Here is a 24,904-nt window from a genome sequence, read left to right as displayed (position 1 = left end):
AGCATGGATTTGTTAAAGGCAACCCTGTGTAACTTGATTGAATTCTTTGACAAGGTAACAGAGAATGTTGACCAAGGAAGCCCGCTTGATTGGCACCACATCCACAAACATTCACTCCCTCCACAGCCGACACTCAGTCACAGCAGTGTGTACTATCTACAAGATGCACTGCAGCAAATCACCAAAGATCCTTAGACAGCACCTTCCAAACCCATGAACACTTCCATCTCAAAAGACAAGGGCAGCAGATACATGGGAACACCACCACCTGCAAGTTCCCCTCCAAGCCAATAACACTGCACTAACTACAGTAATACTACATTCTGCACCCTCTCCTTTTCTTCTCTATGAACGGTATGCTTTGTATAGCACACAAGGAACAATACTTTTTACTGTATACTAATACATGTGACAATAATAAATCAAATCAAATTCAATTGGTGACCCTGCTTCTGAACTTTGGAGGATAAGAGATTAAATCCTTCTCATCTGATGTACAAACTGTTTTGTCAAAATGTACATTTGTCTTTCTGTATTAATGTTCTATTTCCATTCGGTTAATGTATAACTGGTGCATGTTGACATTAGTTCCGACGTCGCTCATTAGCTAAAGTGGATTTGTCTTGTTTTATTTGAATTCGATTCAAAGTTTGACTTAATCTACATGATGCCTTGGGCCTGATACTAACACAAGGTAGAGCACTTAGGAATAAAGCGGCACGGTGGCATAATGATTAGCACTGCTGCCTCACAGCACCAGGGACCCGGGTTTGATTCCAGCCTTGGGTCACTATCTGTGTGGAGTTTGCACGTTCTCCCCGTATCTGTGTGGGTTTCCTCCGGGTGCTCCAGTTTCCTCCCACAGTTCAAAGATGTGTGGGTTAGGTTGTTTGGCCATGCTAAATTGCTCCTTAGTGTCAGGGGGATTAACAGGGTAAATATGTGGTGTTACTGGAATAGGGCCTGGGTGGGATTGTGGTTGGTACAGACTCGATGGGCCGAATGGCCTCCTTCTGCACTGTAGGGAATCTACGATTCTATTCCAGGTCTGATGCAGCACCCATGGGGAAACTCAAAGGAGAATATTCACCACCCTTTTCCAGTGTTCCTCTTGAACTGGTTGCAAGAGGTTGAATGGGAATGGTATAAGCTGACTACCCCCTTTTTCCCATTAGCTGCGATGTTTACAGAGCCCCATCACATCAGCAAAACGCCAGGAGGGAAATTTGTGATCGGGGAGAGTGGCGCCAACGTTCAGTCCATTTAAGAGCGAGACTGAGTTCAACTTTATAAGTGGGTTGCATCAAAATGGATTACATTTCTGAGCCCAAACAAATGGGTCTCAGTCCAAGTAAGCATTGGCTTGCCAATCTGGGAATGGAAGGATCCAACTGGCATAAGGAACTGATCAGGAATGTTGCCTGGACTTTAGACAGAAGGATATTGTCAGACTGTCTCTTGCCATCAGTATACAGCTACTCTATCAATTAGAATAAACTGGCTTGAATCATTTCTCAAGCATTTTCTTTCCTCACTATATTATGCAAATGATACATAATCACTGCATTACAATTAGTGTACTTCATTAACCTACAGTTACAGTTCAGTTTGATACAGAGGCAGCTAATGGTGCTGAACTTCCTCTGACTCGTGAATTAGCAATTTTCATTTCACGCCATCTTCCTTAACTCATGCCCACCTGGAAAATTCCAGCAACGCATGTCGTTTAAGTTTATTCATTAGTGTCACAAGTAGGCTTGCATTAACACCACAATGAAGTGAAAATTCCCCAGTCGCCACGCTCCGGCGCCTGTTCGGGTACACCGAGGGAGAATTTAGCACGTAACCAGCACGTCGTTCGGACTGTGGGAGGAAACCGGAGCACCCGGAGGAAACCCACGCAGACATGGGGAGAACGGGCAGACTCCACGCAGGCAGTGACCCAAGCCGGGAATCGAACCCGGGTCCCTGGCGCTGTGAGGAAGCAGTGCCATCATGCCACCCACATGAATTCAGAGCCTTGAGATCAGAAAGGGTTTGGCTGGTTCTGATAGCAACAGGGTTAAAAATAACAATGTTTTCCTCAGTGCATGCATTTTCATCCAAGTGTAGAATGATGTTCAACATACTCGTTCCAGTTTAGTTTTGCTATCCTTTTCTTTCCTCATATCCCTGCAAATCCTTCCCCATTCAAGGATTTATCGAATTCCCTTTTGAAAGTTCTTATTGTTCCTGCCACCCTTTCAGTCAGCTTCATCTTATGACACCATAGCATTCATGGAGCTCAAATGTTACAATAAAGTTCAAAATTTCAGCACATAAGCTAGCACAGTGGTGAGCACTGCTGCCTCACAGCACTGGGGGTCCTGGGTTCGATTCCCAGCTTGGGTCACTAGCTGTGCGGAGTCTGCATGTTCTCCCCCCATATCTGCGTGGGTTTCCTCCGGGTGCTCCGGCTTCCTCCCACAGTCCGAAAGATGTGCCGGTTAGATGCACAGGCCATCTAAATTCTCCCTCAGTGTACCAAAACAGGTGCCGGAGTGTGGGGACTAGGGGATTTTCACAGTAACTTCATTGCAGTGTTGGTGTAAGTCTACCTGTCACACTGATAGATAAACTTTATAAAGCTTAATTCTTTACAAAGTAACGTCTGAAAATAGTGGATATACTTTGAAGTTATGTAAGTCAGAACAATCTGGTTCATGGCCAAATGTTGCCTTTTATGAAAACATTTCAAACAATCTGCAGCAACGTGAATAGGACTGCATATATTTTACGAATAAAAATGCGTCTGGAGCTTTTACTGTGCTTTCACAGGCCAGACTGATTTTATTAATTACTTTGACGGGAGGGATGAAAGGAAAACAAAAAGAAGGAATGGTTGCAGGCGGAATATTTAAGACTGCATCAGTTATTGAATGGGTAAATCTCCTTGGAATTGCCAAACTTAATGCAGTACGTCTAAAAGAATGATGTGCAATCGTCGATGGCATCAGCAGGTTTGTTACTTTTTTTATGTTTAAACAATATCTTGTTTATGATCGTGCTTTTTCAATTCTCAGTCGTAACTGAGTTGCAATCTCCAGTTACAACAATGTGTTTCCCTTCAATAGCCCACTTTGAGGCGACTGGTGGTGATCTACAGCTATTGTGCTAGGGACTACCGCAAAAATACCAAGAAGAGAACTTGAGTTATTTTTCTTTACGTCAATGGAGGAGGCGATGGCCTCGTGGTATTATCGCTGGACTATTAATCCAGAAACAGAGCTAATGTTCTGGGGACCCGGGTTCGAATCCCACCACAGCAGATGGTGGAATTTGAATTCAATATATTAAAAAATATCTGGAATTAAGAATCTACTGATGACCATGAAACCATTGTCGATTGTTGGAAAAACCCATCTGGTTCACCAATGTCCTTTGGAGAAGGAAATCTGCCGTCCTTACCCGGTCTGGCCTACATGTGACTCCAGAGCCGCAGCACTGTGGTTGACTCTCAACTGCTCTCCAAGGGCTACTCGGGATGGGCAATAAATGTTGGCCCAGCCAGCGACGCCCATGTCCCACAAATGAATAAAAATAAAGGTTGCTGTTGTAGGAGTAAGGTCATATCTGAGGAAAACAGAGGCAGAATTACTCAGTGTTAGCCCAGCTGGATCAGTCATTAGACAAAATGGATTCATCCAGGACTGAAAGAGGAAAGTACTTGTATTAATATCACTGCTATCGGATTGTCACTGGAACCAGTTGGAACTAGTTAGTCACAGTCAATTATTACCGTTGGCCATTCGAGTGGCTAAATGACCATTTCCTGTTCTAATCTTCCTCATGTCTCATCTGGCTTGTTGTTTGATGAAGCTCCTGTGAAGCACCTTGGGATGTTTTCTAACATTGAAGGTGCTACATAAATGCAAGTTCTCATTGTTGTTGTTGTTGTTGCACCATTCTTTTCACATTTACAGGATTACAGTTATCCACCCCCACCTTGAAGTATGTGGGTCCATCAATGAGAGCTTTGTGAATAGTTAAAAGAAAGCTGCAGAACGCCAGAGGCCACACCACTTTATTGTGAGTGATGTCCCCATGAACACTTTTTCCAGTCATTAGTAACCAACAGGCACCATGTTGACACCACGAGTAAGGTCATGCTTTGAACCACAAAAAAATGTCAAGTGATTGCGCGCAGGCAGCTTGCTTCCTGAATATAGTGAATTAAAATACAATCTGAAAGCTGTCTTATTCATTTGTTTACGTGTCAAGTTCCACAGACATGTAATTCGAAGATTATTTACATAATTGGCTGTCCAAGCTGCCACTTCGGAGTTTTGCTAATCATTCAAGTCCTTAAATTTCATTGGTTAAGGAGGTAGATTATTGTCCCAATTCCCAAATGCCCTTTGACCTGGAGTGTCATCACCACATCTTTGGATTTTTCTCCCTCCCTTTCCAACAAATGTTTTCAGAAGGATGATACATTACAGAAGGAGGGCATGGGGCAGCTCGGTGGCACGGTGGTTAACACTGCTGCCTCACAGCAACAGGGAACCAGGTTCGATTCCAGCCTTGGGTCACTCTCTGTGTGGGGTTTGTACATTCTCACCGTGTCTGCGTGTGTTTCTTCCGGGTGCTCCGGTTTCCTCCCACACTCCAAAGCTGTGCGGGTTAGGTGCATTGATCATGCTAAATTGACCCTAGTGTCAGGAGATTAGCAGGGTAAATATGTGGGGTTACGGAAATGGGGCCCGGGTGGGATTGTGGTCGGTGCAGACTCGATGGGCCAAATGGCCTCTTTCTGCACTATTGGGAATCTATGATTCAGCCCGTTATGCGTCACTTCTTTGACAGAGCTATCTAAGTAATCCCACTTTCCTTGTAGCCCTGTTTAAAAGAGAACATTAATTTCCCTTGCAATTCCTATTCTCGTCTGTCTGTTCCCTGGGAGGTCTGTTCAGAAACGACTCCCGATTCCACTCGGAGCTACCGAGAGTGGAGTTCACTCCATCAACCTCACCCACAGAAGAGAACAACTCTTTGACCACTGGTGACTTTCTATAAGTAGCCTTGGTGGGTACTGCCTGGTCTCTGATGTGGAAAGCCGGAAAATAAGCAGTGGCTATGACATCTGCATTGTAACCCAGTGGCTTCTCTAATGTCTCTCAAGGAGGGGAAGCTACCCACCAAACTTGGACTGGCCGACATGTGCCCAGTCCCACACTACGTGGTGGGACTTTCAATTCTCTCAGAAATGGGTAAATTAATACGTTGCTTTGCCAACCATCAGTCATGTCCCAAGAATAATTTTATCAGAAAGCTGAGATCGACTGTTTGTTAATCGGTTCCATGCTTCAGCTGTAAAAAAAATCATTAAATCTGAGATGAGGCTTATTATTAATCAGTGTGATCCTGGCAATGTACTTTTTGCAGTTTCTATTTATTCATCTCAAAAAACAATGATTGGAAGCTAACCAAGGTACCGTCAAATCTGTTGTTTCCCAAGAGCTAAACCTAACGTCAAGTTCGGAGAATTTCGCAGCCAGCCAAATCTCCATTCACTGCAGCGTGACGGGAAAATCCCACCGGCGTGAACAGTGATGAGATTCCGGCCCATCTTCGCGATTTGTTCAGAGACTGACAAACAAGTGCGTTCTCTGTTAAAAACTACTCTCTTCACACATCCTGCTCCTCACTGATGGCTTTCTCCCACCCCTTAACTGTCAAGTTCATCTGACTTTGACATGCAGTAAGTTACAACCTGAATTGTTCAAAGCTTCTTCCCAAAACTTGACTTGAGCTTGTTTGAGCCAATAAAATGGGGAACGCCTGTGTGTCACTGAAGGTTAATCTTTTTTTTAAAAACACTGCTTTACATTTCATCCTGGAAATGCTGCGATCTGTCCTCACGGGTCTAATTGCAGTACCTTGCCTTGTACCTTGCGAAGTGTGAACGGGTAATCTGAACGAGCCATTCATCCCCATTTCACAGCTCTGTCCGTACTTAATCGTCACTTTTCTCCCTGGAGCACAGGAGACTTGGGGGTGATTTTATAGAGGTCTATGAAATAATGATCAGCTGGATAGTTGGCACGGTGGCACAGTGATTAGCACTGCTGCCTCACAGCACCAGGAGCCCGGGTTCGAATCCCGGCTTAGGTCACTATCTGTGTGGAGTTTGCACATTCTCCCCATGTTTGCGTGGGTTTCCTCCGTGTGCTCCGGTTTCCTTCCACAGTCCAAAGATGTGCGGGTTAGGTGGATTGGCCATGCTAAATTGTCCTTAGTGTCAGGGGGACTATCTAGGGTAAATGGATGGGGTTATGGGGATGGGGCCTGGGTGGTATTGTGGTCGGTGCAGACTCGATGGGCTGAATGGCCTCCTTCTGCATTGTAGGATTCTATAAGTCAACATCTTTTCTCAAAGGTAGGGGAGTCTAAAACCAGAGGGCATAGGTTTAAGGTGAGAGGGGAGATATACAAAAGGGTCCAGAGGGGCATTTTCTTTCACACAGAGGGTGGTGAGTGTCTGGAATGAGCTGCCAGAGGTAGTAGTAGAGGCGGGTACAATTTTGTCATTGAAAAAGCATTTAGACAGTTACATGGGTAAGATGGGTATGGAGGGATATGGGCCAAATGTGGGCAATTGGGACCAGCATAGCATCAAAAGCTGGGCGGCATGGACAAGTTGGGCCAAAGGGCCAGTTTCCATGCTGTAAACCTCTATGACTCTCTGACTTTATAACTCGCAGGTCAACTTACTGTCTGAGGGTCACTGCATGGATATCAGGAGCAGTAACCTGGGCTGCCCCACACTAACCAGGTCAAAACAGAAATATTTCTCTTGCCATTTCCACAAAGTGTTTTCCAGCCAATGCAATGTAGCCATTGTTGAAATTCAGGATGGGTCTGGGCCAGTTGTGGTTGCCCCTATTGCCACCTTAGTTGAGATCAGCCCAGAACCTGGCATTATTTCAGATGTTGTATCACAGTTCCACAGGCTCTGTGTTAGTTAACCAATAAGGGTTGTTGGAATCTTCCATCCTGTACATTATCATCAACATTTTAGTTAAATGTTGTTACCACAAGATTGCATTCAAAGTGAATAGCAATGCATTTCGACACTAATGCAACAAGTTGGACAGATACAGGGTAGATTTCTGGAACTGTTGAGTGGGGTCTGTGGGAGACTAATGGGCAGTGACTGGAAAGAATAGTCTGGGAAACAATTCCTCCGATTGCTGGTTGAGGTTTGGAAGATTCAGTCTGGCCATTGGTTGAAGGCCACACAAACTGGAGGAATTTTACCCTCACAAAAAATATTGAATGTAATATATAGTGGAGTTATGGGGATAGGGCTTGGGTGGAATTGTGGCAGGTGCAGACTCGATGGGCTGAATGGCCTCCTTCTGCAATGTAGGGATTCTATGAACACTACAAGCTTGCAAATTTGAGGGAAGGAAATACCCATCAATGGCTTCCAAGTAGTGAGTCAGGTGGAAGCTTCAGAAAGTGTTCAGCCTGGACACCATGATCCAAGGCAGAGCTGGCGTAGAAAGGAAAGGGACAACATTTGACGTTTTTGGCGGAAGAGGCTCGAGGAGTTGAATGGTCTTTTTGTCTTCCTCTGCTGAGCCACCTTCCTGAAGCAAAAATAGTAGAAACTGATCAGAAGCGACTGTGTTTTAAGGTAAAGCCTAACAGATCAGTATGATTCTGGGTTAATCCCTGGATTCGGAGAAGTTTTGAGTTAGCTGACCTCACAATGCGCAGAGAGAATAGGGAATAGTGGCTGACTGTGGCCTTCCTGATTGTGACGGAGGTATACCGACCCTATCGGAAGTAAGGAAGTGTGGAGACCGGATGGGGATAGGGTCAGGTGAAACTGTGAAATCTCATTTGCTCAGCCTGTTGGTATTGCCACGATTCACAAATCATGGCACAGTGGTTAGCACTGCTACCTCATAACGGCAGGGACCCGGGTTCGATTCCCGACTTGGGTCGCTGGCTGTGTGGAGTTTGCACATTCGCCCCATGTCTGTGTGGGTTTCCTCCAGGTGCTCCAGTTTCCTTCCACAGTCCAAAGATGTGCGGGTTAGGTGGATCGGCCATGCTAAATTGCCCCTTCATCTCAGGGAAATTGGGCGAGTAAATATGTGGGGTTACGGGGACGAGACCTGGGTGGGATTGTTGTCGTTGCAGGCTCGATGGGCCAAATGGCCTCCTTCTGCAATGTAGATTCGATAGAAACATAGAAGATAGGAACAGGAGGAGGCCATTTGGCCCTTCGAGCCTGCTCTGCCATTCATCGTGATCATGGCATCGTGATGACTTGGGTAAGGTACCGGAACGACCAAGGGAAACAAGGGATGGTTTAAAAGGACGTTGAAGCAGGAAAGAAGAATGTTAAACTGTGCCCATGCCATGCTGTCATTAACCTTAGTTGTGTGGGTTGTTGAGCGAACAGCTCATGCGGGCATTGAGCCTGGTATAAGCTACCATCTGGAGCCCGAAACACGCATAGGTTAACGTCTCCACAGACGTGCCATTCAATCAGATCCACCTGCTACACTTGTGCTGAATCCCATAACAAACCGAGTTATAATTGGTGACAGCCTTACTGTATAATGAGCTCTCTGGTGCAATTAAATAGGACATTTACAGATCACAGATTGTGGCCCATCATATTAATGGCTTTGGTATGGCTTCAGTAAATGGTTAACGATTAGCCAACTGCTCATTTGAATTTTGTTTTGAAAGCACTGTTGTGCAGTTCTTCTGTCAGCAGATATTAAATTACCTTCTGTTTTCTTGTCATTTGTCCATTAGAGCAAATGGAACAAAAGCTAGCTTCGATTTCACGTCTTGGCACACATTTCACTCACTCGGCTCCGTTAACCCAACCTGTCCCAAGCAGGAGGGAAAAAAACTCCAATTTCCAAAATGCCTCCCACCACCTCAGAACATCCCAAAGTCACGGCCAATGATGCATTTTTGAAACGTTCCGCATTGTTGCAACGTAAGAAATGTGGCAGCCAATTTGTGCAAAGCAAGTTTCCACAACCGGCAATATTATCCTGACTGGATCAGTTTGTGGAAGAGTCATAGAACCATAGAATCCTACAGTGCGGAAGGAGGCCATTCAGCCCATCGAGTCTGCACCAACCACAATCCCACCCAGGCCCTATCCACATAACCCCATGCATTTACCCGAGTTAGTCCCCCTAAGGGGCAATTTAGCATGGCCAATCAACCTAATCTGCACGTCTTTGGACTGTGGGAGGAAACTGAAGCACCCAAAGGAAACCCACGCAGACACGGGGAGAACGTGCAAACACCACACAGACAGTGAATCAAGCCAGGAATCGAACCCGGGTCCCTGGTGCTGTGAGGCAACAGTGCTAACCCCATGGCCACTGTGCCACCCCTTTTGCATTTAGTGGGCCGCAGAGAGTGAGAGCACTATTCCCAGGCACAATCGAGATCATGGAAATCATAGAAACTCTACAGAGCAGAAGGAGGCCATTTGGCCCATTGAGCCTGCACCAGCAATAATCCTACCCAGTGTGGTAAACCACTGTTAAGCTTATTGCCTGTGTGTGTGTGTGACATGCCTGGGCATTCCCCTGCCGGCCCTGCCTGAGACTCCTCCCCCCCGGTCCAGGTATAAAGGTGACTGCTCCCAACCCCCCTGCCTCAGTTGTCGGACCAGTTCATCAGCATGGGTGTGCTCCAAGTCTTTTGCGAATAAACGCCTATTTTTTCTTGCATACAAACTTTGCTTGATTGATAGTGCATCACCCAGGCTCTATCCCCGTAACCTCAAGTATTTACCCTGCTAATCCCCCTGACACTAAGAGGCAATTTAGCATGGCCAATCAACCTAACCCACGCATTAACATTAAAGTTAACATTGTTTCTCACGCCACAGATGCTGCCAGACCTGCTGAGTTTATCAGCATTTTTTGTTCAGGTGTTTAGTTGAGGGATAAATATTAGCCAAAATATTAGCTGGAGTACTGTGCGCAGTTCTGGTCACCACATTATCGGAAGGATGTGATTCCATTGGAGTGGGTGCAGAGGAGATTTAACAGGATGCTGCTTGGGATGGAACATTAAAGTTATGAAAAGAGGTTGGATGAGCTTGGGTTGTTTTCGGTGGGGCAGAGAAGACTGAGGGGTGACCTGATCGAGGACAAGATTATGACAGACATGGACAGGGTGGATAAGGAGCAGCTATTCCCTTAGTTGAAGGGTGAGTTTGGAGGGGACATAGGTTCAAGGTGAGGGGTATGAGGTTTAGGCGGGATGTGAGGAAAAACCTTTTTACACAGAGGGTCGAGAATGCGCTGCCTGGGAGGGTGGTGAAGGCAGATTTCCTCACATCCTTTAAAAAGTACCTGGATGAGCACTTGGCACATCATAACATTCACGGAAATGGACCAAGTGCTGGCAGATGGGATTAGGTGGGAGTTTAGGTGTTTCTAATGTGTTGGTGCGGACTCAATGGACCAAAGGGCCTCTTCGGCGCTGTATGATTCTATGAACACACTGTGAAGACCCACCCTGTTTTTCTTCGAGGTTGTTGATATGGATCCTTTATGCCCATTAAAGAGAGAAGACAGTGTATCCTCTCATTGAAAGGCAGCATGTCCAACAGTGCAGCAGTCTCTCAGTAATGCTTCATTAGGGATGATAGAAAATAGTTTAGATTAAATTTTTACCCTCAGGTTCTTTGCCAACCTTTGCTCACAATGAAAGAGTGTATGAAGTTAGAAGAACGCATTAACACTCCAGCACTCCACAGCAATTGAGTATTAAGGCAGCATTTTGCGTACATTCTTTACCATCTTATTCCTCTTTTCAAATGCCTCAATGGCTTCCACATCTCTGTAACCTTTTTCAAACCTTCGAGATTTTTGCATTCCTCCAATTCTGGCATCTTTTATATCCCCTACTTTAACCATCACACTACTGAAGGAGATTCCTTCAGCTATGAGGCGCCAAGTTCTAGAATTCCTTCCCAAAACTTCTCTCTCCTCCTTTAAGATACTCCTTCAAGTCCAAGTCATCAGTTCTAACTGTTGCATCATCAGCTGAGATCTGGAAGCAGGTTGGCTCATCCGAAAGACAGTACCTCAGACAGTGCAGCATTCCCTCAGTACCTGACTGCAGTGACCTGTTGGATTTTGTGGTCAAGTGTCTGGAGTGGGTCTTGAACTCACAGGGCGAGATTTTAGAATCACCACAGCACTGAAGGAGGCCATTCAGCCCACCGAGTCTGTACCGACCGCAATCCCCCCAGACCCTATTCCCGTAACCACGCTGCTAATCCCCCTGATACTAAGGTCAATTTAGCATGGCCAATCAACCTAACTCGCACATCTTTGGACTGTGGGAGTAAACCGGAGCACCCGGAGGAAACCCATGCAGACATGTGCAAACTCCATGCAGACAGTGACCCAAGGCCAGAATCGAACCCTGGTCCCTGGCGCTGTGAGGCAGCAGCGCTAACCACTGTGCCACCGGGTCCCTGGCGCTGTGAGGCAGCAGCGCTAACCACTGTGCCACCATGCCACCCATTGTGCCCCAAAACTGGAAAATCTCGTTCAAGGTCAACAGACCTTTGCATGGTCCGCCAACCCCACCTCCCCCCACCCCTCGTCCCCTACGAATCCCGTGGCGCTTAGGACGGGAAAATTCTCCCCTTAGGATTTGGGCTCGGTGGTGAGAGTGAGTCAAGGCTTACTTGCCCCTGGCTGGCATTCCCCAGTCCGGCTGCAGTGAATGGAATTTTGGCTGAACGCCAAATTCTCCATTCTCATTGGCAGCGTGGGGAGGGGGGTGGCGAACGGGATTGGAAAATCCTGCCCTACATGTGACCTCAGAAGTCCCAGCCTCAGTTAGTCCTGTCCCTGATCTCTCCCCTGTGACAGCTGCTATAAAGGGTTCCCAGGAACAGTATTGTTAATTCGACTCTCAGTTCTGAGCCACAGTTTAAGAACACAGTAGATATTTAGAGTTGATAAAATGAATTTGGTCTTTGGCAGAAAAATGAAGCTAATTAAAAAATGGTGTCTCAAATATAACGACAATACTCGCTATACCAATAGATTTCAAATGTGTTCACGGGTGATGGAATCTGAAGTTAATGAAATCTGCTGTATTGTTGAGTTGTTAATGAGGATTTCTTTAGGAGAGTGTTAATCATCTCTGTGTCATTTAGTTTTGAAGTCAAAATATTGTTACAGGTTGTCCAAGAAGACAAATCATCAAACTACTCCCACTTCCCAGTCCCAGCCTCTGTCCTTGGGCACTAGTGGGCAGCAGTGTAAGTTAATAGATGACCCCAGCTCTCGCAGTCTGGGGAAAGTGCCAGGTCTCAGTCTGGTACAGCTTCCCCATACCTCTTACTTTTCAACCTACCCTTCCTAGCCACGTGTCACCTCTCATCCCATCCCTATCTTTGGCCATCGCCCAACCCCCACTCCCTATGTTCAGCCTCCAACCTAGTAATAAAACTTAGATAAAAGCAAATTACTGCGGATGCTGGAATCTGAAACAAAAACAGAAAATGCTGGAAAATCTCAGCAGGTCTGACAGCATCTATTCTCTTTCCATAGACGCTGTCAGACCCGCTGAGATTTTCCAGTTTAATTGCTTATGAGGTGCTGAGGACATGAAAAGCGCTATATAAATGCAATACAGTTTTCAACTTTTGATTTTGATTTGATTTGATTTGCGTATTGCTGCAACTTTACATTGGTGAAACACCCTCGGCACTGAACAAGTCAAATTCCAATAGTTACCGAGTCTGCCCTAAGAATTAGTGGGTTGGCAGCATGGTGGCACAGTGGTTAGCACACTGCTGTCTCATACCACCAGGGACCCGGGTTCAATTCCGGCCTCAGGTCACTTATCTGTATGGAGTTTGCACATTCTCCCCGTGTCTGTATAGGTTTCCTCTGGGTGTTCCCGTTTCCTCCCCCAGTCCCACAGATGTGCGGGTTAGGTGGATTGGACATGCTAAATTGCCGCTTGGTGTCAGGAGGATTAGCGGGGTAAATGTGTGGTTACGGGAATAGGGCCTGGATGGGATTGTGGTCGGTACAGACTCGATGGGCCGAATGGCCTCCTTCTGCACTGTAGGGATTCTATGATTCTATGACTGAATAATTCACACTCATCTAGTTCGTAGGAAGTACGATAAATTAATCTTTTGGGGTCCCCTGTTTGTTCATGAATCTGAAATTGTTTCCTGGTAATGTTTTTGGATTGGCTTTACTAAAATAGGACCTTTCTTCATCAGAGAGACACGACTCTTCCTCTCGAAGAGTACTGGATGTTCAGCTGATCCAGGTTATTGCGGAGACATGATTATTGCTGCTGAGGCATAAAGATGTATTGCCAGTCCTCAATGATTCACTTCTCACTTCAAATTAAAACACCTCTAATTATCCTCAACCACATTCTCAGGTTGGACTAGACCATTCACAATCTCAGTATCTTACTTCATCCAATGTTAGGGCGGCACAGTGGCACAATGGTTAGCACTGCTGCCTCACAGCGCCACGGACCCGGGTTCGATTCCCAGCGTGGGTCACTATTCTGTGTGGAGTCTGCACAATCTCCCTGTGTTCAAGTGGGTTTCCTCCGGGTGCTCCGGTTTCATAGAAATCATAGAAACCCTACAGTACAGAAAGAGGCCATTCGGTCCATCGAGTCTGCACTGACCACAATCCCACCCAAGCCCTACCCCCATATCTCTACATATTTTACCCGCTAATCCCTCTAATCTACGCATCCCAGGACACTAAGGGGCAATTTTAGCATGGCCAATCAACCTAACCCGCACATCTTTGGACTGTGGGAGGAAACCGGAGCACCCGGAGGAAACCCACGCAGACACGAGGAGAATGTGCAAACTCCATACAGACAGTGACCCAAGCCGGGAATCGAACCCAGGTCCCTGGAGCTGTGAAGCAGCAGTGCTAACCACTGTGCTACCGTGCCGCCCACAGTCCAAAGATGTGTAGGTTACGTGGATTGGCCATGCTAAATTGCCCCTTAGTGACACAAGATGTGTAGGTTAGGTGGATTGGCCATGCTAAATTGCCCTTTAGTGCCCAAGGATGTGCAGGTTAGGTAGATTGGTCATGCTAAATTGCCCCTTAGTGTCCAACGATGTGCAGGTTAGGTGGATTGGCCATGCTAAGTTGCCCCTTAGTATCCAGAGATGTGTAGGTTAGATGGATTAGCCATGCTAAATTGCCCCTTAGTGTCCAAAGATGTGCAAGTTAGATGGATTGGCCATGCTAAATTGCCCCTTGGTGTCCAAAGATGTGTACGGGATTAGCGGGATAAATATGTGGGGTTACGGGGATAGGGCCTGGATAAGATGCTCTGTCGGAGAGTAGGTGCAGACCTGATGGGCCAAAATGCCTCTTTTCTGCACTGTAAGGATTCTATGCTCTGTGCAATCGTTTTCAAACTCATACCCTCTTCTTCGCAAAGAAGAATTCCACCTCCATTATATCACTCATCTCCACCCGTACCTTAAAGCAGTGATGCTGATATCCTCACCCATACTGTTGTTACCTCCAGACTAAAGTATTTCAGCGATTTCCTGGTTGGTCTTTCACATTCACCCTCTGTGAGCTTGAAACCATCTAAAATTCTGCTCTCGGTATTCTAACTTAACGGCATCAAGTCCCATCCATCACCCATCACCCCTGTGCTCGCTGATCTACACTGGCTCCTTGGTCCCATGATGGATCATAATGACGTGTAGTTTACAACAGAAAAATAATAGGGAAGCTATGGACAGGATAACAGCAGATAAAGAAAATGGACTAAAAAGATTAGCATTGCTGAAAGTTGATAAACCATCTGGTCCAGATGGAATGCGTCCGAGGTTGTTGAAAGAAGCAACGGTCAAAATTATTGGAAATCTTTATCAGGAACAAAATAAACTTTAATAAGGGAAGCCATGGTATAGACATGGGTCTAGGGAGCAGCATTACAAAGATTTCAGAGAATACAAAACTTCACCAATTAACGGATAGTTACCAGAGAACCATGGAATCGCTACAGTGCAGAAGGACGTCATTCGAGCCTGCACCAACTCCCCAAAAAAGCATCTTACCCCACTGCCCGCTCCCAGTAACCCCAGGCACTTACCATAGCTAACCCACCTAATCGACACATCTTTGGGTGTGGATGGAAACTGCAGAGCACCCAGAGGAAACCCAAGCAAACATCGGGAGAACGTGCAAACTCCACGCAGTCACCCAAGGCTGGAATTGAACCCGGGTCCCTGAGGCAGCAGTGCTAACCATTGTGCCACCCATAGTTGTGGGCTTCAAGATTACATCAGCAAGGTGGTGAAATGTACGGAAGTATGGCTTATGGAGTTCAATGTGTGAAGTATAAAGTGGGGAGGAGAAATATAGAAAGACAGTATATCAAAAATGGCACAATTTCACAAAGTGTTGATAAGCAGAGAGCCTTGTTGTCCATCTACAACTATCTTGCAGGTGGGAGGACAAGCTGATGGAGTGGTTAAAAAAGCATGTTGGTTTCTTGGTTTCATAAATAGAGGAATTCAGTGTAGCAAAGATAGCATGCGAGAACTTTATTAATTACTGGGACAACCTCAGCTGGAATATTATGGGCAATTGTGAGCACCACACTGAGGGAAAGATGTAACTGCTAAAGACAGAGTTCAAAGGAGGTTTACTATGAAGGAGGGACTTCAATTCTGATTGGAAAAGTTAGGAGTGTTCTCTCTGTGGAAAGAGAGGTGACATAGGGGGAGGTTTCAAGATGAGAGGTTTAATAGAGTAGATAAAGGGAGGCTTAGGATTTCCTCTGAGAAGTGGGTCAATAACAGATATAAAAGCACTGATGAAAAGATCTAGAGGAGAGTCTATCAAAGAAGCAAGAACCATTGGCTCAGTGGATCAAATGGCCTCCTTCTGTGGCTCTTACATTCTCAGCCTTTCGGCTAAGATCAAGCATCAGGTCAAACCCAAGATGATGTGCAATGCCTTTTCTTGTCAGCTTGGATCTTGTTTGTTTCTCTTGTTGGGAACTGGATTCAATTTGAATTTGGTGTTTGGAGCAAGCAAGGAGATGCATTTGGGTCTGTCAGGTCCACTCTGTCCATTGGCTTTGCAACTTGGAGTAAAACACTTTTTTAAAATTGTGTTTCTGTGGTTCAATGGGTGAAACTTCTTCACAATTCACTACTGTCTTTATATCTGGAATTTCACGTTAGCTCTGTGTCAAGTGCAGAAGCTGCATTGTCAAAGAATAAGGATGTAATCTCCTGTAATAACTTTCCAGTTCCAGACTGCACCAGTCACTGTTGACCAGTGTTTCCACTGAAAATGTCAATAATGAACATGACTGCACTTCAATAATAAAAGGTCTGACTAACTCTTCATTTTTCTTCCTTTGAGTGTTTCCTCCTTATTTGACAAGAATTGCACTGACTTAATTAAAAGGGAACCTGATTCATGGCTCAATAACCAGATACCTTGGCAAGCTAAGTCATTGTATGAGTTTAATGAAATCAATGTGGTTGCTGTCTCATTGTTATTCAATTAGACAATATCACAGGGAGCTGGCTGTGTGCACATCACATCACTGGTAATAAAGGAGATCTCAGTGGAATTGAAAAGTTTTGATGCTGTTTCACAGAGGAGAAAAGGAATTCAGATGTTGTAATTACACAAAGATAAATAGAATACGGCACAGGAAAAAATTGATTTCACAAGGGATGAAGACTTAATATGGCAAAGACATGCATATGTTGGCCTTACAATTGGAATAAGTTTATTTAAGTGCTTTATACCTTTCCCTATTGAATGTTCTATCGATAAAGTAATTCTGCAATATTTCCAAATTATTATTAATTCGCTCTCTGAGTGTCTTGTGGATTATTGCCAGACGAGCAATCGGTTAACACTTTTTCTTAAGCCGAGCTTTCTCCAGATGCAAATAACTGCCATGTTAAAATTTCTCGGGTGGGATAGGTGGGATGCCTTTCAAACCATAAGGAAGTTGGATTCCTCCCCTACAGATTTGTCTATTTCAATTGTTGTGCTGCTGGTGGGTGGGTGGATCTGTGTTGAATATGTCCAACTGGCTGTGTGAGAATAGCACGGCCTGTGAGCTGAGAACAAATGAGTTAATTTATCGCTTGGCTTGAGGAGAAGAAAGAGAGGTTTGCACCAGACCAGGTTTCTCTTTTGCATTTTGCAAAGGTATGTATTTGAATTGAGCCTTGAACAAAAAGAATCTGAAAAATAACAAATTACACGGTAGAAAAGGTTGCGCGTCCATGCCTCAGTACAAAAAACAAGTCCAAATTCTTCCTCCCACCAAAGCGACTAGTGATTATTCCTGTTGCTTTACTTATCTCATGAAAATCAATGAGGAATGATTAACAAAGGGAGCAAAAATTAACAACGATACGCCGTATTGGCCAGCTGTTAACTACCTGTGGACACTCAACCGAGTTTGACCCATCTCCCGTACGTCAGCCCTCACCCCTTCCCCTCCATCCCAGGACCATGATAGGGTCCCCCCTCATCCTCACTTTTCACCCCACTAGCCTCCACACTTGAAAGGTCACCCTCCACATTTCCACCGGCTCCAGATGATGCGATCACAAAACGCATCTTCTCCTCACCTTCCCATCCTTGTCAGCATTCCGCAGGGACCACTCCATCTGTGACACCCTGCTCCACTCCTCCATCATGTCCAACTCCCCGTTCCCTTCCCACTGCACCTCCCTTTACAATCGCAGACGCTGCAGCAACTGCCCCTTTATCTCCTCCCTCCTCACCGTTCAAGGGGCCAAATACTCTTTTCAAGTTAAGCAGCGTTTCACATACACTTTTTTTTCAATTTGGTCGATTGTATTCGCTGCTCCCAATTCATCCTCCTCTACATTGGGGAGACTAAATGCAAACTGGATGACCACTTTATGGAACACCTTCACTCAGTCTACAACCATGACCCTCAAGAACAAAGAACAAAGAACAAAGAAAATTACAGCACAGGAACAGGCCCTTCGGCCTTCCAAGCCTGCACCGACCATGCTGCCCGACGTCACTAAAATCCCCTACCCTTCCGGGGACCATAGCCCTCTAATCCCATCCTATTCATGTACTTGTCAAGACGCCCCTTAAAAGTCACTACCGTATCCGCTTCCACTACCTCCCCCGGCAACAGGTTCCTGGCACCCACTACTCTCTGTGTAAAAGATCTGCCTCGTACATCTCCTTTAAACCTTGCCCCTCGCACCTTAAACCTATGCCCCCTAGTAATTGACTCTTCCAGCCTGGGAAAAAGCTTCTGACTATCCACTCTGTCCATGCCTCTCATAATCTTACAGACTTCTATCAGGTCTCCCCTCAACCTCCGTCGCTCCAGTGAGAACAAACCAAGTTTCTCCAACCTCTCCTCATAGCTAATGCCCTTCATACCAGGCAACATCCTGGTATATCTTTTCTGTACCCTCTCCAAAGCCTCCATATCCTTCTGGTAGTGTGGCGACCAGAATTGGACACTATACTCCAAGTGCGGCCTAACTAAGGTTCTATAAAGCTGCAACATGACTTGCCAATTTTTAAACTCAAAATCCCGGCCAATGAAGGCAAGCATGCCGTATGCCTTCTTGACTACCTTCTCCACCTGCATTGCCACTTTCAGTGACCTGTGTACCTGTACACCCAGATCCCTTTGCCTATCAATACTCTGAAGGATTCTGCCATTTACTGTATATTTCCTATCTGTATTAGACCTTCCAAAATGCATTACCTCACATTTGTCCGGATTAAACTCCATCTACCATCTCTCCGCCCAAGTCTCCAACCGATCTATATCCTGCTGTATCCTCTGATGTTCCTCATCGCTATCCGCCAATGCACCAACCTTTGTGTCATCCGCAAACTTACTAATCAATCCAGTTATATTTTCCTCCAAATCATTTATATATATCACAAACAGCAAAGGTCCCAGCACTGATCCCTGAGGAACACCACTTGTCACAGCCCTCCATTCAGAAACGCACCCTTCCACTGCTACCCTCTGTCTTCTTTGACCAAGCCAGTTTTGTATCCACCTTGCCAGCTCACCACTGATCCCATGCGACTTCACCTTCTGCCCCAGTCTGCCATGAGGGACCTTGTCAAAAGCCTTACTGAAGTCCATGTAAACAACATCCACTGCCCTACCCTCAACAATCATCTTCGTCACTTCCTCAAAAAACCCGATCGTGTTCGTGAGACACGACCTCCCTTTCACAAAACCATGTTGCCGCTCACTAATACGTCCACTTATTTCCACGTGGGAATAAATCCTGTCTCGAAGAATGCTCTCCAATAATTTCCCTACCACTGATGTAAGGCTCACCGGCCTGTAATTACCTGGATTATTCTTGCTACCCTTCTTAAACAAAGGAACAACATTGGCTATTCTCCAATCCTCTGGGACCTCCCCTGTAGTCATGATGTGGAGATGCCGGCGTTGGACTGGGGTAAACACAGTAAGAAGTTTAACAACATCAGGTTAAAGTCCAACAGGTTTATTTGGTAGCAAAAGCCACACAAGCTTTCGGAGCTCCAAGCCCCTTCTTCAGGTGAGTGAGAATTCTGTTCACAAACAGAGCATATAAAGACACAAACTCAATTTACATGAATAATGGTTGGAATGCGAATACTTACAACTAATCAAGTCTTTAAGAAACAAAACAACATGAGTGGAGAGAGCATCAAGACAGGCTAAAAAGATGTGTATTGTCTCCAGACAAGACAGCCAGTGAAACTCTGTGGGGGTTACAAATAGTGGGACATGAACCCAATATCCCGGTTGAGGCCATCCTCGTGTGTGCGGAACTTGGCTATCAGTTTCTGCTCAGCGACTCTGCGCCATCGTGTGTCGCGAAGGCCGCCTTGGAGAACGCTTACCCGAATATCAGAGGCCGAATGCCCGTGACCGCTGAAGTGCTCCCCATTTCCTCTGGATCCACACATAGATTCCCTCCCTTGTCCTTGGGTGGGGAGCAGAAACTTGTCTGGAAACAATACACATCTTTTTAGCCTGTCTTGATGCTCTCTCTCCACTCATGTTGTTTTGTTTCTTAAAGACTTGATTAGTTGTAAGTATTCGCATTCCAACCATTATTCATGTAAATTGAGTTTGTGTCTTTATATGCTCTGTTTGTGAACAGAATTCCCACTCACCTGAAGAAGGGGCTTGCAGCTCCGAAAGCTTGTGTGGCTTTTGCTACCAAATAAACCTGTTGGACTTTAACCTGGTGTTATTAAACTTCTTACTGTGACCTCCCCTGTAGCCAGTGAGGATACAAAGATTTCTCTCAAGGCCCCAGCAATTTCCTCCCTTGCCATCAGGCCCTGGGGACTTGTCTACCTTAATGTTTCTCAAGAACCCCAATACCTCCTCCTTTTTGATCTCAACATGACTCAAACTATCTACACATCCTTTCCCAGACTTATCATCCACCAAGTCCTTCTCTTTGGTGAATACTGACGCAAAGTACTCATTTAATACTTCGCCCATTTCCTCTGGATCCACACATAGATTCCCTCCCTTGTCCTTGGGTGGGCCAACCCTCTCCCTCTCAACCTTCCTGTTGTGTGTCATTTGCACTCAGTACCTTGCTCTCATGCCCACATGTCCATCCCTAGCTTGCTGCAATGCTCCAGTGAAGCTTGGCTGGAGAGAGATGGAGGAACAGCATTAGGGGGGCGATTCTCCCCAAAAAATCCTAAATCAAACTGGAGTAAATCACGCTTGTTTTTTTCAGTGGGAGTTCACAGAAGAATCTCCCACACTCTGTGCATTGCAGAAAGCACCAGTGTAAATCCCGTTAAAGATCAGTGGACGGGGCCAATTCCCGCTGGAGAAGCCGGTCGCAAAGAGCTGAGCGGGCCACTGCGCATGCGCCAATCTGTCTGCGCCCCAATCTCTCACTCCCCCCCCCAATTCTCCCCACCCCGCAGTCCCAATCTCCCGCCCCCCCTAATTCCCTCCCTCCCTGCGCCCCTCCCAACCAGCTGTCCCATCCCCCATCACTCGCAGTGCTGACTCCCCACTGCAGCCCCGACCCCCCCAGCAGACTGCCCCCCCCCCTACCCCGATGGCCAACACCAATCGCTGGCCTCCCTCCCTCCCCCAACCAATCCTGACTGCAGAGTGGCAGCGGGACCCCCACCCCCACCGATTACCCCATCAGACCCCGCCGCCTTTAGACCCTGGCTGGCAGTGCCAAGGTGCCAATGCTCAGGGCCCCCCCCCCCCCCCCACTGCCATCTGACCCTCTAGGAGGCCTCAATTGCTCCCCCGTCCTTCACTAGATGGGGGCCGGGCCGCTAGCTCTTCGCGAGTGCGGGGGGGGTGGCTAATACCATTTAAATCATATTTAAATGAGGGCCGCATATATAATACAGCTTCATGCCTATTTCTGGTGCGGAGCTGATGGCGTCCAGAGGCTGGATGCCCAGCGCGGATCGTGCTTAAACAGCGCCACTTAAATCTTCCGACCCACTGCGCTAAAATAATCAGCATAGTGGGATGGGAGAATCGCCCTACTCATCTTACGGTTGGGTATGTTGCAGCCTTCGGGACTCAACGTTGAGTTTGGCAACTTTAGATTTTGACCTTTCCTATCTTTAACCCACCCTTTCTTTCTTGCCTCAATGCAAACACCCCTTTCCCACTCTCACACCCAGCTATCGGTCTGTTGTTCTTAAATTTGCTACTTTTTGTCGCAGTTTCTACCTTCTCTCTCTTTTCAGTTCTGATCAAGGGTCTATGGGCCCGAAACGTAAACTGTTTCTCCCTCAATAGATACTGGTGGACCCTCTCGTGCTTTTTCCAGCTCCCTCTGTTCTTATTTCAGATTCCAGCATCTGCTGTATTTGACTTATTTTAAAGTTTATTTCTTAGTCACACGTAAGGCTTACATTAACACTGCAATGAAGTTACTATGAAAGTCCCCCAGTCGCCATACTCTGGCGCCTGTTCAGGTACACTGAGGGAGAGTTTAGCATGGCCAGTTCACCTAACCAGCACGTCTTTCAGACTGCAGGGGGAAACTGGAGCACCCGGAAGAAACCCACGCAGACACGGGGAGAACGTGCAAACTCCACACAGACAGTGACCCAAGCCGGGAATCGAACCCAGGTCCCTGGCGCTGTGAGGCAGCAGTGCTGACCACTGTGCCAATGTGGGTCAGCTTACATTTTTTAAATTGCTCATCCATGTTGGACAACTGTCTTTACTGTCAGAAGCTGTAAAACGTTATTTACTATTTATTTGATTATTTATTTCAGGTTATTGGAATAGTGCTGAGCTGCCTTTACCTGAACACACTATCCCAACACAGAGATGAAATGGACGGGTTCAGAGCGTCCATTCCATACGAGCTGTTGGATCTTTCGGGGGCTGGATGGTGTCTATGCCTGCCCAGAGAGGAAGGCTACCAGCCGGTAGAGAGAACCGTGAGCGACACTGACATCCCAGAGGCAGCGTATTCCGACCAAGGAATCCAACTGACCAACGCAGAACAAGAAGTGAACTGAGATGAGATTCCGAGAGGCAGCAAGTGTGGGAGCCTGTCGCCCAGCGGCTCAGCTGAGCAGAGATGTACTGGGTTTGATGTTTGTAATGTTTGTCTAGGTGTGGGAGGCCATCTCATGCTTTCATTGCACAGGGCGCTTTGTCACTGTGAGAGCAAAAGCTCAAGTGGAAGAGCGCTCAGATTCGGGATAAATGGAAAATACTGCAGATGCTGGAAATCTGAAATAAATAAAAACAGAAAATGCCGGGAAAGCCCAGCAACTCTGGAAGCTTCCATCAGTCCGTAGAAATGCCGTGTGGACTCACAACGTTAACTCTATTTCTCTCCCAGTAGATGTTGCCCGACCTGCTGAGTTTATCCAGCATTTTGCTGTTTTTGATTTCAGGCTTACTGGGTGGAACTTTATGGCCGTTTACACCGGTGGGATTTTCTGGTCCCGCTGCCGTGAACGGAAATTAATTCTCCGTCCTCACTTGCGGTGAGGTGCGAATGTCCGGACGATCCCAGCCGCCATATTTGGAGAAGATGGTACAGTTCCCATCCAGCTCACTCATCCCTCTATATTCCCAATTGGTCGTTCTGTGTCTCACTGAAAATTAAATCACCGTTTGAAAAAGAAAGGGACCCTCTGGAACTTATCCGGCGAAACCTGATGGAGAAGCAACACAAGCTGGAAGTATGGACCACCTTGTGAGCAACTTCCTAAACCGCAACCTCAGGTGTTGGGCCTGGTTAACCCATTGGAGGGATTATTAAGGGGCTTCTGTTTTGAAATGATGCAACACTACCAATACATTAGCTTGGCCAATTTCACACTCCTCTTGACATCTAGTTATGGAGCATCGAAATTCTGCAAACCCACATTTCGCACTGCCATGATATATTATATGTTTTTCCATGATGGAATAGCCAACGTCCCTAATTTTAAAAGTAGTTTTACCTTCCTAAGAGTGTTGATTATGCTATTGTCTGTATGGGGACTAATTCAATTAATGTAAGTGTTGGTATAGAATCCCTACAGTGCATTCGGCCCATTGAGTCTGCACCAGCCACAATCCCACCCAGACCCTATCCCCGTAAATCCACATATTTACTCTGCTAATTCCCCGACACTAAGGGTCAATTTAGCACGGCCAATCAACCTAGCCCACACGTCTTTCGGACTGTGGGAGGAAACCGGAGCACCCGGAGGAAACCCACGCAGACACGGGGAGAATGTGTGATGCGCGATTAATTCACTCAGGAGGCTGGATCGTACCTGGGAAATAAAGGCTTTTATTAGCAACAAGAATGGAGCATACTGCTTAACAATACAATCCCAGACTAAAGGGTCACTAGGAAGTGCAGTGACCTTTATACTCCTATAGGAAGGCGGAGCCAACCGGAGTGTACCATAGAACAATACCAACAGGTGGAACACCCCAACCCTAACCCCAACAGTAACAAGAGTAACATATGTACAAGTACCCATAGTGGTAACCATCTATGGTTCACCACAATGTGCAAACTCCACACAGACAGTGACCCAAGGCCGGAATTGAACCCGGGTCCCTGGCGCTATGAGGCAGCAGTGTTAACCACTGTGCCACCGTGTCGCCCTCAGGTTCATACTAGCTTGACAGCTTTCAGCTTGGCACTATAGGCAGAACAATCAGAGCAAAGTTTGTAAAGGTTATGTTTGTATTCACAGCACCACCAGTCAATAGACAGCTAACCTGCATTAACGTTAACGAAGATTAACCTGGAATTCCAATGGTCGTAGCATCTCCCAGTCAGGAGATAATGCGGAGACGGCAGTATAATGGGACTACAATCTTTCTGTCGATTTAATAATTATGGGTGTGGCGGATGCTGTGAATAACATTGCTGAGCGTCTACTGTTCTTGGTTTCTTAGCTGTCCATCTCCTGCCATGGGATTACATTGATTTATTCTCTGTTAGTTCATGTCACTGCCTTACAACGCTTTATCACAGTTTCACATCGCAGTGCCTAGTTTTACCTTGTGCCTGGTTTTATCACTTCAGGCACTCATGATGCGGGACTGATGATAAATTGTCAAATTTCCCATGAGGCACAAGAAGGAATTTTCAATCACAGCAGGAAATAATCATCTGATCAGGCAGCCTTGGTGGAAAAGAAGTTGAATAAATCAGCAATAGTGATAAAAACTCATTGACCTGAAATGTTAATTTGGATTCTCTTTCCACAGATGTTGCCTGACCTGTTGAGTATTTCCAGCATTTTCTGTTCTTAGTTCAGCCTTCCAGTATCTCGTGTGTTCTGCTTTTCCTTTATTC

General features: G+C 46.2%; 1 protein-coding gene across 1 annotated transcript in view; it reads left to right on the top strand.

The window, feature by feature from the left end:
* The window catches only part of LOC144510103 (tetraspanin-15), a 225,789-nt gene extending 202,063 nt beyond the window's left edge, over positions 1-23,726 (top strand). The window contains exon 8 of the mRNA XM_078239377.1: positions 22,359-23,726. Within this exon, the coding sequence (XP_078095503.1) occupies positions 22,359-22,607 (249 nt within the window). The 3' untranslated portion in view covers positions 22,608-23,726. The remainder of the gene's footprint in view (positions 1-22,358) is intronic.
* Positions 23,727-24,904: the final 1,178 nt, after the last annotated feature.

Source organism: Mustelus asterias, chromosome 22 (assembly GCF_964213995.1).
Source record: "Mustelus asterias chromosome 22, sMusAst1.hap1.1, whole genome shotgun sequence".
Lineage (NCBI taxonomy): Eukaryota > Metazoa > Chordata > Chondrichthyes > Carcharhiniformes > Triakidae > Mustelus > Mustelus asterias.
Note: the sequence above shows the minus strand (reverse complement) of the source record. Positions and strands in the feature narration are given on the sequence as shown.